Raw genomic sequence first — 15,642 nt, forward strand, 5'->3', positions numbered from 1 at the left:
CAGTCAATCAAACTAAATACACTGTTTGTATATTGGTTTATACGTTAAGATGTAGCACTATCCTTTGAGAACCAATGAACTGAGCAGCCTAATTTGATTCTCACAGAGCATGAAGCAGCACATCTGCCAGCAGCAAGATCACTCTGTTCTCTTTTATCAGCCTCACGCTCTTTAGCATGAGGACTGCAACCCACTTTAGTACAGACATTTAGTACAGTCTAAAAAAAAAAAAAAACTTTAGAAATGTTCAAAACCAGAGGGAAGCCCTGCCAGATCTTGTCTTCTCTGTCTAGCTATTTGTCCTGATGAATATCTCTAGGCAGAACGAATGTTATGGCAGCATACACATCAATACTGCCCTTAGAGAGCTGTTCAGTGTGTGAAATATTACTACGAGTGTGTTAATGACTTTTACACATGTCGATACAGCCATAAAAATGTCTGTTTGATCTGGCATGAGAGACCTTTAAAAGTGATCTTAAGAGTCATGAAGTACTTGTTCAAGAGCAGATAAGACTGAACACTTCATCCAGTATGTGATTAAATAAGTGTGTGTGTAAGTGACCTTCCTGTACCAGCTGTTACACTGTGAGATGTAGACCAAACTAGGTCTGGGCCTCAAAGTACAGAATAAATAATCTGATTACAGCACTTTGGGATTAGCTCCTCCTGAATTGTCTCCGTCACAAAAAAGCCTGACTCGCTTTATTCGCTGGCTTTATGTCTTCTTAATGTGTACACAAACTTGTGTCAGAATATTTAAATTTACTGTTTATAACAGAGGTTCCTAACAAGGGGCCCGGACCCACTAGAGGGCCTCATAATCAAGCAAATAATAATATATATTATTAAGAATTTAGAATAAAATAATAGATTATGTAATATATATAATTTTTAAATATATTTTTTTATTATATATTTATACAATCTTAATAATTACAGACAATTTATTCTAGTTATGTCAAGCACAAAAAGATTTGATATTTGTAAGAAATAAATATTTTAAAAAACTTGTGCTCTCACAAATGACTATTAGTTATTTAAATTTCTTGATAATAAAATGCTAAATACTGAAGAACATTCTGAATTTATATAAATTGTTTATTTAATTACATTTTATAAATATATATTTTAATATATTGACAATCCTAGTTTGATAATCACTGGTTTAAATCAATGGGAAAACTCCTTTATCAATAAAGAATATAGAGATTAAATAATTACAATAATGAGATTATTTAATTTCTTTATCCATAATCCTCACATAACCCCAGCACAGCTCAACACACACATTCAGATAATTGAAGAAAAGAAAAGAGAAGAAAAGAAAAGAAAAGAAAGTTGCAATATAATTTCATTTTGTTGGGCGATTTCTAAAATTAACTTTAAACAAAATCTGTAATCCTTCTTGTTAAAGTATTACCTCTATATCCCCTCCTGTTCTTCTCTATCCATTATTCTTTCCTGCCATCTGTCTATACTTTATCCACTCAGCCCAGCAGAGCCAAGCAGCTTTGCCAGAGTGTGGGGCATCTGTGTGCATGCTCTTGATTGGAACAATAAATCACTGTCCCAAACTACAGTCACAGCAGCGCACAAAGATTCTTCACGTCTCAAAGGGGTTGTCCAAGAATTCCTCTCTTTATTCTCTCTCACACAGACATACTGTACACACTTCAAAAGCAGTTTCTCTAGCCATTTCATCACTTTTTTCTCCCTAGTTAGTCCTTTGTCACCTTCTCTCTGATGCCTGACACTGATTGTTCATTACAGCTCTAGTAAAAGCAGAGCCGATGGTTAGCTGAGCCCCAGAATTCCCTTCGTCTGAATGGACTGTTCTTTCTCTGCTCCTCAAACAAAGGATTGCATTAATAAATGATGGTGTTGTGTGGATGTGCAACGTGGAATGTGAACCAGGCCCTCCATGCATCCCCACAGATGGACCTGAGGGCGCAGTTATGCTACATCAACACTGGGGAAAGAGGAGGAGAGGGTAATCTGACCTTGAGTATCCGCTCTACTCACAGACGTCCGGACATAATGTGATAATGAGACCTAACAGATTCAATCCAACCCACTTACAGAGAAATGCGTCATTTTATGGAGAGACAGGCCACTTTTAAGTCAACTTAAATGTGTAAACAGAGTGCATTAATTCACATAACCCCTTGCAACAACATATTTTTCATACCCCTAAATGTGGTCCAACAACATTGATCCACTGAGAAAAAGTAGGTATAAGAAGCGTATGATGTGCAAATGTTTCCATATAAAACAGACTCATTAAGCTAAAAAGCTTTTTTAATATCAATCCGATACTAAAGTCATATTAAGGTAGCTATAAAAGGCTCTATTTATTGATTATGTGCTCAGCTGAAGGTGAAACGTGTCCGCCTGGGTGTTATACAGGAGGTTAACTCAGGATGCGATGTTCAGAGAGGGCATGCATTAATTATATTAATAATTCATTCAATGTAGAACACAATCTATGTTCTTTATATTTATTTACTATGCAAACATATTTATATAAGATTACATACTAATAATCATTATACTTAAAGGGAGGGTGAAATGCTATTTCATGCATACTGAGTTTTTTTACACTGTTAAAGAGTTGGATTCCCATGCTAAACATGGACAAAGTTTCAAAAATGAAGTTGTACGTTTGAAGGAGTATTTTTGTTCCAAAAATACCTCTTCCGATTTGTCACAATTCGAGTATGGCTCTGTGTGACGTTAGATGGAGCGGAATTTCCTTATATGGGTCATAAGGGCACTTCTGCCTTAAGAGCGCGCGCTCCCGTAGAGCAGAGCAGAGACATTCACTGATCAGAGCAAGAGACCGAATTGTCGAAGACGACATAAAGTGGAACTTAGTCATTTTCCAAAACCGCTTAGCAAATATATACAGTTTCAGTACATACCACATAGAGACGTCGTTGCTGATGCTGCTCTTGTTAAATTTCAGCCTCTGGATCTGATTCTGGATCATAAATATACGGCTGAATCTGACTGTTAGTCATGGTTTGTTTTGGATGTTTTTTTCCTCACGGTAATGTCACAGTTTCCAAACGCTCTCAACGCAAAAGCTTACTCGTGCTCGAGATTCTTTAGCTCCGCCCACACGTCACGCCTCCAGCCGGTCGTGTTTTTCCGGGAAAAATCGGTACAGACTATCTTTCTCTTATGAATATAATAAAACTAAAGACTTTTTGGAGTTATGAAGGATGCAGTACTACTCTATAGGTACTCAAGATTAACAGGATATTGAGTGAAAACGAGCATTTCACCCCCCCTTTAAAAGTTCTGTCGTGACAACTTTCGGTGTGATCTGCATGATAATATACATGACAATGTATTATGTATGTAGTAATATATAATATATACATTAATGTATTTGGTCTTTGGTGGAATAGATCTGCTACACTGCTGCTGCTGCTGCGGCAGAGCAAGTACTGACACTTGCTCAGTCTCAGTCAACATGTATGTATAACCCCCATAGCATAAATGTTCACCCCGTAGCAGATTAATACAGGTGGAGCTGGGGAAGGTGGAGGGTTTCTGAAGTCGCTGCTACTGCAACGTCAAACACTCCTGAATATTTAAATGTTGAGCAATGAGCTAATTGGCTACCGATACAGTAGAGAACCAATCAGCTGTGCCATGTGATAATGATGTCATCATGTCATACTGAGTTAGATCTATCGTATCACAATTCTATTCATCATTCCCTCCATTATAATCATTCACTGTTTCTACATCCTGAAACCAAATTCATCAATACAATACCAGTAAACTTAAATACTTCCAAACATAACTCTTTCCTAACAAGCAAACCATCCAATAAAAGTCTGATCTAACTTTTATAATATTTTATTAAATCATGCACTTCATTACAGTCTAAATACTGATTAGTTGCAGTCTTTGGGCACTCGTTGTCTGTACCATCTGTACCCAGGAAACCTAGCCCTGCACTCACTCTGGAAACACAAGCTCAGCCGGGCTAATTACATGTAACATGATCTGTGCCTCTACCTCTACCACTATGTACATACTGGTGCATCATGGGTCTAAAGATTGATGTACATGTACATACTGTCATGGCACCAGCTGTTCTCTGTCTCTTGGGTTAATATAGCAATATTTAAATAACTTTACACTGAATTAATAATCATTATAGGCATATAAATGTAAGATTTTTTATTTAGGTTACTATGAACAAATTTTAGGCTATTAAACGGATGTTTAGTAGGACAAGGCCCTTCTTTATTTAATAAATAAGTTAATTATTTTTTAGGTTTTACAATTAAATTAATATAAATGAGGGACTGACAACCACTTTCAATTTTTTTTCGTGTTTTTTGCCTATAGGATCATATTTTATGTCCCACGTCCAAAAAAGAAATAAAGATATGATGACAATTTTGTATTTTTGTATGAACTATCCCTTTAAGAGCCCGTTTGAACTCCACGAATACATGAACTCGATTAACTATTTCAATTCTTCTGTTTCCGTATCTGCATCTCGTGCCTATCACAGGCCGGTCCCGGGAATTTCCACTCGCGTGGCCCCGCCTCGTGTTTGACGCAGAAAGCGGGCTTTAGGGAATCAAACAGCTGGTGGTGCTGATGCTGCTGCACTGCCTCGAGCATCACTGCGACGGCAAACCGCTGTCAAACTTAAAGGAAACTGTGAGAAATAACCAGTATGTCTGTTAATATCCGTCCCGTTTAAACAGTAAACTCACACCAAGCGCTCGGATTTTTCCATGACTTGACAAAAGTGTCCGCATAATAATTTTAGCACTGCTCGCAGTCATCAGGGTCGACGCATTCACTGCAGCGCGCCGTGACATTCACGAGCTGCTGCGGTGTTTCATGTTTCTAACGGATCTTTTCTGCGTAATTAGCTTTAGCCGGTCTCTATAAACAACATTAGCTGCTCGACACCGGCATTCACTGCTGCCACGGGATGCACCTGCTTACTCAACCCGCCATTCAAACGTCTCTCCGATCGTAACTTGGTAAAACCACGAGGAGGCAAATAGCGCAGCACAGACACTGTACTTTAATAACTCCACATTATCCGCAATTCAAATACGACCTTTTCGGGTCATCATTCAGAGTCAATCTATTAAATCTGTCCAGTCAGTGATTACCCGCGCGAGGTTATGTCACAGATGCAGGAAATAAGCCGGTTGAAGTACAGATTCCCGGTAACCGCATTATGACGCATGGACGTCAGCGATGGACCGGCTCTGAGGTGTGTATGTGTGTGTGTGTGTGTGAACACCAGTTACTTAAACACATTCAGCATCGCCGGTTGTGTCCATTAATACAAAGATGATTTAAATTCACATTCAGTACATCCAGATGAAGTGTTCAGATCTGGAGATACGAGCTGCGGTCATTAAGCACAGAAGGAAGGGTGTAAAGAGGGTGCTGGATGGGGACCCCACAGAAAGAGTCGTAAAACGTGTTAAATAAATAAATAAAAAACACTTACAAACAACTTTTGAACATTAATAAGTTGAAAGAGACATCACACATTTAAAATGCAGACAACGTTACTCAGCACTGTCATTTAGAAAGTCTTTAACTAGCATAACCCGATTAAATTGGCAATTGAAGGTGACCAAAATAACCGTTGTCTAGAGATATCATATCTTTAAGACAACACCGAAAAGCTTTCAATTAAGATGTAACATTATCTGTGTCTCCGCTGAATGACGGAAGCATCTAAAAGTTTGAAAAAGCAGATCCTTTGGACTGACTGCTCACCATTCATAGCCTTTAATAACGATTTCATATTTGTAACATATATAATTTGTGTAGTGTGTTTCCAGAGTGTCCTGTCCCGTCAGTTTGTCGCAGTCTCCACATCTGCATGTAAGTCAATGTCATTCTGTCACTTCATGTTTGACGCTGCATTTTGCAGCATTTGCTTATTAAGTTGATGCAGTAAAACAGAGTTGTCGGTCTTACCCCCATGGTTGCGCGGTCAGTCCGTTCTCTTCAGGTAATATGAGAGTGATGGAAAGAGTGACAGCCTTTCACGAAGAGAGAATGACAGTCATCAGAAATGATCTTAAGAAACACGAACAATAATACTTGGTTTAGAAACTTAGTTTCAGTGCTTTACCTCGGCTGAGGGACCTAAAGCGCGTATACTTTCACGTCAAGGAATAAAATAAGTTAGGCTATTCGTTGCAACATTAAGTTAATGAACCTAACAATATTGTAGAGATTAAACAAACTAAATGTTCAAATAAAATTCGACGACTAGGCAGTGCATTTCGCAGGACGCCGGTCTCGTGCGCTGCTCTTGGTACTTGCGATAAAGCCGGCAAAACTAAGAAGCCTCACTGCTGCCCTTTTAATGGTCTGGTGTCCCTCCGCGAGACCGCCAGCCGCCGCACCACTCCGCCTGAAAGAAGCACCGGTGTATGTGAGAGATGCTCTTCTCCATCTGACCGACCTCATTAACGAGTACCTCACGAGAAACGCCCACATTTACGCTCTCAGCCTATAGACCCACGCACGTCTTAATATCGACGTGTCTTTTGTCCAATGAACGCGCAGGCAGCAGGTAGAAGTCATCAATCGGAAGCGGCTGAAGCTCCTCCTGCGGTTCTGCAGAACTCCAAAGGTGACAGTCGCACGGCATCATCGTGTGCTCTGAGAAAATCTCTTGTTTGATAAAACGGACTAAGAATAAGCTAAGTCATAATCGGTGTGATTGCATGATTAATGTATTGTAAACGTGTTTGATTATTGTTGTTTCTCTGTATTTAAGCCTAAATGTTAAATTTGTCAGAGAATGAGCACACGGCTGCATTTCTAGCCAACACTGCAGTAGGCCTTAAGCACACTATGTTCAGTATGTTAAAAACTGTCTTTTAATACTTTAATACTCTAAGACCTAATATATATATATATATATATATATATATATATATATATATATATATATATATATATATATATATATATATATATATATATATATATAGGCTATATATATATAGGCTATATATTCTAATGCTTTATGTATAATATAAGTTATTGTGATTCTGCAGTTATCGGATCGATTTTAGTGCACCAGTTTTAGTCTCTTCATTACTTGTGGTGCATGTAGTGAAGACAGAATTTTTTATTTCACTCTGAAATAATTTTTTGTCGTTGTTTCATTAAATAATAAGTGACTAATGCATCTTTAATGGCAAACATCTTATGCTAAACTTAATTTTAAACATAACATATTCATACATACTTCATTCTGTACATTACTCTCTATGACCATCTGTCCTTCTCTTTTCTTTACCCTCCTATACTGAAACCATAGTTAACTTCAACCACCTTTGCAAATCTGAATGGCAGTTTTTCTAATATTTATTAGCAACATCCAGAATACTGAATACTGTATAATGAACATGTTAACTGCAAGAATAGTTTCATACTGCATACTGATTTACAGTACATTGAAACAGAACAGACTGTACACAAGTTCATTAGAAAGAGAGAAAGATGGAGAGAATGAATCAAAATTTGACCTCAGACTCAGTGACCCTGGAAAGGTCAAGCTTACAAAGCAAACACATGCTGTTACCTTAAAATATCACAGATGCCCTTTAAGTAAGTCTCCTAAAGGACATTAGCACAAATTTCATATTTGATAGAAAACGCATAAATGTCAGACCATGTATAACAGACTGACAGTTTTTATCACAGCTAGTCTATGCTCAACAGCATCTTAATGGTTGCTAGATTTTAATCTCAGTTAGACTACTTACTACTAAGGTACATGACATAGTGTAGTAAGACATACTTTAAAGATATTGCCAATTGCATAGACAAAATGCTTGCACCTTCTTACAATAACTACATTTTTGGTGTTCAGTTACTTGTGAGTAAACATAAAGGCTTTAAATGAATACTTCATGTCTGCCACAGAAAAACTAGATTCAATCATTGACTCCCATATAAACATTTACATTTATGCATCTAAAGCGACTTACAGTGAATTCAGGCTATACAAAGGTTTTTTAACCAGCATTTAGCACAGACACTCACACACATAGGGCCAATGGGTTGATTTGCAATTGAAAGTGATTGTGTAATATGCAGGGGGGAAACATTAAGTTTTTATTTTTTCCCTTGGTTAAACTAGTTGTTACACCCACATAATTTGTTTTGAAAGAAAACCTGTAATTCAGTCTTTATGTATACATACTACTGGTATTTTGCTTTTTATTGTCTTCTGAAAAGCAAAAAACAAAACAAAAGGTAACTAAATTGCATTTGGCGACCTTTGAAACACTGTTTATGTTGTAATCAGCTGTGTGGCCCAGCAAAAGCCCCTTAAGGTTGATGTATGGCAGTATTGTCTGTGGCATATTGCTGATAAAGTTTTTTCAGAATTGTTAAAGAACCAAAATGGCTGACACCATGTATGCTCTATCCTTCTTTAACCTTTAGCAACACCCCCCCCCCCCCTCGCTGCAGAGAGAAGTAGAAGGGGGAAAATCTCTGTCTCCATGGCAACAGCGGTCAGGTGATCTTATCTCTTAGTCATAATGCTGACTCAGAAAATGGGGGATCAAGGAAGACAGGGAGGCAGTCAAAGAAACCCTCGTTTCAATCTGTGACAGTTACATCACCATGTGAAGTTGTAGCCTGAGAACTGCTGTTGAGAACCAAACCCTCGTAATCTCAACTCTGCTTTTAAATGTAAGATTATATGATCTCTGAAGTGGCCAGTATAGTCAAGGCAGTGAAGGAATGAACTTCGAAGAGAATAAGTATTCAAGAAAAGGTGAAGGATGGGGATCAGAATAAAAGGAGAATAAAATCAGCTGCTATAATGTCATTAAAGTCAGTACAGTGTCCATGTAATGCAGTTAACATCTAACCCAAAGAGCAAATCTTATGGTAAATTAGATTCAAGCTGTGAATGTACCATCAAATGTATTACTATATAAATAATATATATATAAAGATACGTCTTTTTATACTGTGCATCTTATAAATAATATAGTGTACTCACCTTATAAAATCAGCTAATATCTTTTATTATAATGACAAATATACAGATTTAGTCTATATATATTTAGATATATTTATATATAATTATGTATGTGTACATACATTACATTAAATAGGCTATGTAAAGTATATATGTTTGTATAACTTTAAAATGGAATTCATAAAACTTTTTTCAAAAGAATCTTTAAGGATGCATTAAATTGATCAAGAGTGACCGTAAAGACATAATGTTACAAAGATTTCTTTTCCACGTAGAAATGCTGTTCTTTTCAACTGTCTAAGGATCCTGGAAAGATGTAGCCTATCACAATTTCTGCAAAAAATTAAGTTGTGCAACTCTTTTTTTTAACATTATTAATAATAACTATAAATGTTTATTCAAAATCAAATCAACATATTAGAATGATTTCTGAAGGATCACGTGACACTGAATACTGGAGTAATGGTGCTAAAAATTCAACCTTTCTATCACAAAAATAAATCACATTTCTAAATGTATTAAAACATTATAACAATATTAATGTCAACCATGTTTTAAATTATAATAATAATTTACAGTATCACTTTTTACTGTGATACTGTAATCAAATAAATGTTGCCTATATTAGCATAGAACATTATTTGGACGGGAATTTTCAGGTACAGAATGTTCAGGAATGTTACTTAATCTAATTCCTCACATTTTGAGTCAAAATTTAGACTGTCAGAGACGAACAGTGAATCTTAAAGTGGCAAGAATTTCCCCAAATAAGTGTAGACTGACTACAGGAAGAAGCTGCAGCAGCTGTATTCTGAGCCAATTAATCATATGAACATGGCTTTGTGCGGCTGGACAGAGAAGAGAACATTCTCTCCCAGGAGCGATGTGCTTCTTTTTTTTCTTCAAGTAACTGCACAGCTCTGATGCTATGATGGCATGACTGCTGACTCTGCAGTCTGTCGTGATGCTGCGGGAGCGTGACGTTACAGTCCTCGATTCAGAATGTCATATGCTTACTGGACCACTTTTGCTTTAAGATCTATATAGCCAATCAGAGGGCCGAACAGTAATGACCTTGCAGTGAAATAAGAGGTCACAGCATCATATATACCGGGAATAAAAACTGCATGTCAGTTCACAGAGATAGAAAAATGAATTAGAGATCATGTACAGTATGGGAGATAGAGGGACAGTTGGAGTATTAAGAGCACAGAGGTCTCTGTTACACACGCTCAGATGTCATCCCCCTCCAGATTAAAGTGACCGCACAACATGCGTCCTCATTGCATAATGACTTCCCTGAAAGGAGTAAAGGACAAAATAGGAATAGACCAGGATTAAGGAGAGGAGGACAGACATAAAAGAGGAGGAAAGAGAGGATGGGGGGATGAGAGAGGTTTTAAAACAAGCAATCAAGTTTAGATTAAACAAAGAACTTGTTTCTGTCAGGCCTTTGTATAAAATGTGACTCCAAAGCCTTGAGGCTTTTGAGCTAACAATAAACTCTATATATTTCCTGTGCCACAGACACACTTATGTGTAAGTGCAACTATTAAACTATTAATCTGCTATAAAAATGTCTGTTCATAAATCAAACATTACACTTTTCTGTTTACAGAACTTCAGGGGCATTATATACATTATTTATGATTTACATTTTTTTCCCAAAACCATAAGACTTTCATTCTTCTTCAGAACACAATTTAAAGGGGTCATATTGTTTGTCGTTTCTCCGATCACAAATGCAGACATGTTTTTTTCTTTACGCAGCACAATGCTTGAGGCATTCGGCCAGTCATAATGCACTTGATAGCTGGCCAATCAGAGCACACCTCGCTTTTGCAGACCAATGATCTTTGTAAAAATTTATGAGTTTCAGAAAAAATAATGTACATGGGTATGGGTTAACTTTCACTTTAAGGGACAAATAGTGGGGCATGGGGTAGTTGCAAAGCTATTAAATAGCCAAATGTAGTATTTTAAAAAAAAAAAGGTATTTGAAATGAATATGGCAGCATTAAAAAAGGTATTGTATGAAATATTAAACCACTATTTGGTGCAACAAATATTGTAATTAATGCATTTTAGAATTAGAATTTTTAACATTTAACATGAGTAAAAGCTTACCCCATCCTACCAAAATAGCTTTGCACTGACAACCTTTCAGTTAAAATCCACCATGGTTATACAGTTGACTCTTGCCTGAATGTTTACTATTGTGCATAATGGTGATGATTTAGGATTTTATTCTTAGTAAGAAAAAAATCACAAATACATTTAAGATTTAAACTAGATTATAAACTACTATACAAATGAACTCTTGACTCAAAACCTTATAGTTACGGGATACAGCCAACTAGCCTCTGTGTCTCCTATCTAGAATATTCATGTCCAAAACAAAAGTAATTTTTAGTGTACTGAAAGCAGCAAGAGAAGAAATGCAGTGTTTGTTGGTTTTTGTTTCTCAGTCAGCTGAATGGAGGAGGAGAATACAAAACAGATACCCCATGCTAGTTTTCCAGGTGCAGGTTCTCAGGTTTTATTAGCATTAGGCTAGCATTTAGCACTATCTGAAACTGCTGTGTTGACCATAAATTCTGTAATGATAAAGAACACATGCACATGTGTGTACTCACACACAGTTCAGTAGCTCTTCGATCATTGCTTATGATAACGTTTTTTTCCTTATTATGAAGCACAAGTTGTACAGATACACCCCACACTTTTGCCCCATTAGTTTGAAAAAGTGCTGTGGCTAGATTTTAGACACATCATCAATTTCTCTCTCTTGTATCGCATATCAGAAAAAAAGCATAAAGACACATACGCAAGCACAAAATATCAATTTTGGTTGCAAGATTTGGCGGCATGTATGTGTTTGTTTCACACCTGTTCTAAGGGCATTTTATTGTTCTTAAAAGCTGTATATCAACACATAGGCCTCTGCACCTTACAATTCAGTGTTAGTAGTATAATCTCTGTATGCTTCTGTATCTGGGTAGAAGTGTATGTAAAGCATTTCGTAATGAATATGATGAGAGGAGATTTCTTCCTTCAACTTAATCTTCTCTTTTGATAGCCCCCATGCCCACGAAATACGCACAAGCAGGAAATTCTCGACGTAAGGTAGTCTATAAATAGCATCATGACATCAGAGCCCCTCCTCCACATCTGTTAGTCATGCTATTTATGCTCCACACACACACTAACACACTGATTCATACATACAAGTTCCAGGCTCATAAATTGAGAAAAGATGTACACATTCATGCGTTCAAAAGCAGTAGGACATGCTAAATCAACCAATCAAACTGCCTGTTAGTGAATGCATGTCTAAGGAAAGACCATATCATATGCATCTGAGATAATAATTTACTGCAACATAAATCTTAACATGAAGCAGAAATGTCCATACAATGCAAGATCAAATCATCTTTCTAAGGACAAAATCAATGGCAATTTTCAGTAAATATGTGATATATGATACATGTAATATAATATAACATGTGATTCATGTAATATAATATAACAGTATAAATAAATAAATAAATAAATAAATACATACATACATATATATATATATATATATATATATATATATATATATGTGTGTGTGTGTGTGTGTGTGTGTGTGCATTTTATATATACAGTATATACATAAAAATATTTTCCTTCCTTTACACACACAAAAGTTGAGATTCTATGTTTTATATGATTACACATCTGCACACTTTCACGCACGCACACACACACACACACACACACACACACTCACACTCACACACGCACACACACACACACACACACACACACACACACACACACACACACACACACAACACACACAAATATTACTTGGCCAAAACTCAATTGGCCATTAATTGAATTTGCCTAATAAAAATGATGTTGAAATTAAAATGCGTGTCCTTAATATTTTTAATTTTACGTAAGCAGTTAACGTTAAAGATCTAAAAGTATCAAATCAATCCAGTCTTATATAATATTGCCAAATATTAATGCAAAGTAGCTTCTATTATAATTGCTTCTCTTATAATCAAAAGAGGTCCAAAATCTGGAGTGGGATAACTTCCTTTCCCTGTTGTGAAGACCATGTTAGACCATGCTAGCTCAGGCTAATTTATGCTGGTTTTGTGCTGCTTGGTCAAGCTGATTGACAAGCATTGTCATAAATCTATCTTAACTAGCAAATATTGCTTGTCAAATCAAGTAACCTAATGGTTTCGATGACTTTCAACTTAACGGTTTTCTTCAACAATCGTCTCTTGAACGTGATTCATAAAGATGTAAGACTTATTTAAGAGAGACAGAAGAGGTTACAATAAATGTATTAACTGTAACCCCCCCCCCCCCAAAAAAAATAAATAAAAATAACTGTACACTGTTTCTTTCCTATTTATGATTAATGTTGTGATTAATGTTTCAAATGATCTTTACATTTTACAACTGACTTCTGAGTGTACTTAATGCAATGCATTTTCCATTCTTTGTCCTCTAAGAATTACTAAAAGAGTTGTTTAAAGTAGAATAAAAGAAACCAGAATCATGAAGTGAACAGAACCACAATGTAATATACCTCCAAAGAAATGACTTTAAGAATCCTGGATGAGACAGCAGCACGCTGGCATCCAAACACAACATACGCTGGTGACCAGCCGCGCTGCTCTTTTCAGCAGAGCAGAAAGCACGAGGGAGGAAGCGGATCCAGTGTGACCAGTGCTGACTAATTATGTGGTTATCTCAGCAGTAACAATGAGCCATGTGGGCCCAAATTCACATGAGCAGGTGGACAAAACCCAATCCTCTACGATTGGACTGTCTCTGGCAATCACACAAAAAATCAGTATCACAAATGTCCTATATGCCATTGTGCCAAATTATATTATTATCCTTTTTTATTCTAAAAATAAAGTCAGTCACCAGTCCACCTAAAATGAAAATCGCCATCATGTCTTTACAAACCTGTATGACTTTATTAAGACTGCAAAATAAGATGTTGAGCAGAATGTTCCAGTTGCTCTTTTCCAGACAATGAAACTGAATTCTAGTAAAATACCCCCACTCCTGTCTCTCTGACTCACCATTCTCTCCATACGTCCTCCTCCGTCTCCTCTTTCTTCTTCTCCTCCTCTAGTCCAGAAGAACCTGCCCGCCTCAGGGTCAGAGGTGAACCAAAAACAATGGAAAGAGAGAGAGAGACGTTCAGTAAATGGTTCTGGGTGACAGAAGGCCTTTACTTTACTCCACATACAGAGAATAAGAGATCCTGTCCACTAAGCACCTCAAACAATCTAATCACAATGTCTATTACTTATCACACACAGAGCATATGTGGTCTACAGTCACATGACAGGAATACCATCCTCTTAGCAGGAAACAAGCAGTCTCAAAAGTAGTAAAGTGGGCCTGGTAGCTTCAAATACTGAGGAGTTATTATCATTTGCTATACATATCAATTATCACATGGTTTCTCTCATGTCTTCTGTGTTGAAATTAATTGGGAGGCGAATTAAGTGCGCCTTGGGTGAGGAGCGCTATTAATATGACATATATAGTTACTGCCTATATAGAGCGTTCCACATCAGTCACTTATGAGGTTACGTTTCTGTTAGGAAGCAGTGAAGAAGCCTGGTTTTGGAGCACAGCTACTGTGTTTATTCATCAGGCATGTTTTATCATAACTTATTACACACTAAAATTGTAATACATGTGATTTGACTTACAAACGTGTCACTGAACGGAGAGCAGACTCTGTATTCATGAAACGTTATTTAGCAGCAATGTCTGGGTATTAAAAAGACAGTGGATTTGTTCGCAAATGATGTACTCTCAGTCTTGTGGCCTTTACCCACACACTCCAAAAAGTTTACAGGATCGCAGGGAGTCCCATTTATCTTGGGTTGGTTTGCTATGTGCCATCAATGCACCCAACAGCCCATGTGGCAAAATGTCTGATAAAAACCCCACAGTAACAATTAGTTCCTAAGTATTTCTATCACTGTAGATGGTTTCCAAAGCTCATTCGACGTCATATCTGAGCTTATCCCTCTCGAATCGTGACAGATTAGCACTGGACTGTGCAGAATCGGTAATACGAGGTGTAATCTGCACTACAATCCCGGAGTCCTGGTTATCTCCGAATGCTTTTCAGTGCTCATTATCCAGTATCATTTAAAAAATAAACTGTAAAAAAAAAAAAATAAGTCTTACTTTCCCAAAGCACATACCTGGTGTTATTGTGAAGACTTCATCAATCCATGAAATTCCAAAGAAAAAAAGGATTTATCTTCACAATAAACAACTTGCTCCGCCTCTAAAATAGAATTCTGATGACATCACCTAGACGTGCAGATTATTTGATAAAGTTGCAAAATAGCTATTTAGACATTGAGGTTTGGGTGCACTCCAATATGATACGTCCACATTTCACAATCTTATCAGTTCCTGTTGGATAAAATCAAGTCCCACCCTATATTTTTAGTTGTTCACTTCAAGATACACCACAGTACAAATGTGTTGTGAAGGTCATTTCATGTTGACTTTAAGCAACATAGATGTGTTAGTTATTATGTATGTTGAGTGTACTCTACTCTACAGGG

General features: G+C 36.9%; 1 protein-coding gene across 2 annotated transcripts in view; it reads right to left on the bottom strand.

Annotated features, from left to right (window-relative positions):
- The window catches only part of LOC127974388 (sodium/potassium-transporting ATPase subunit alpha-3), a 31,276-nt gene extending 17,125 nt beyond the window's left edge, over nt 1–14,151 (bottom strand). Inside the window, exons 1-2 of one of the 2 annotated variants that reach the window (XM_052577599.1) lie at nt 6,143–6,454; nt 5,986–6,050 (exon numbers count right to left, since the gene is read on the bottom strand). In XM_052577599.1, the coding sequence (XP_052433559.1) occupies nt 5,986–5,991 (6 nt within the window). In that variant the 5' untranslated portion in view covers nt 5,992–6,050; nt 6,143–6,454. Of the gene's footprint in view, nt 1–5,985; nt 6,051–6,142; nt 6,455–14,124 lie in introns of those variants that run through there. The other variant, XM_052577598.1, reaches the window with a different exon arrangement.
- Between the last annotated feature and the right edge of the window lie 1,491 nt (nt 14,152–15,642).

Source organism: Carassius gibelio, chromosome B16, assembly GCF_023724105.1.
Source record: "Carassius gibelio isolate Cgi1373 ecotype wild population from Czech Republic chromosome B16, carGib1.2-hapl.c, whole genome shotgun sequence".
NCBI classification, from domain to species: Eukaryota; Metazoa; Chordata; class Actinopteri; order Cypriniformes; family Cyprinidae; genus Carassius; species Carassius gibelio.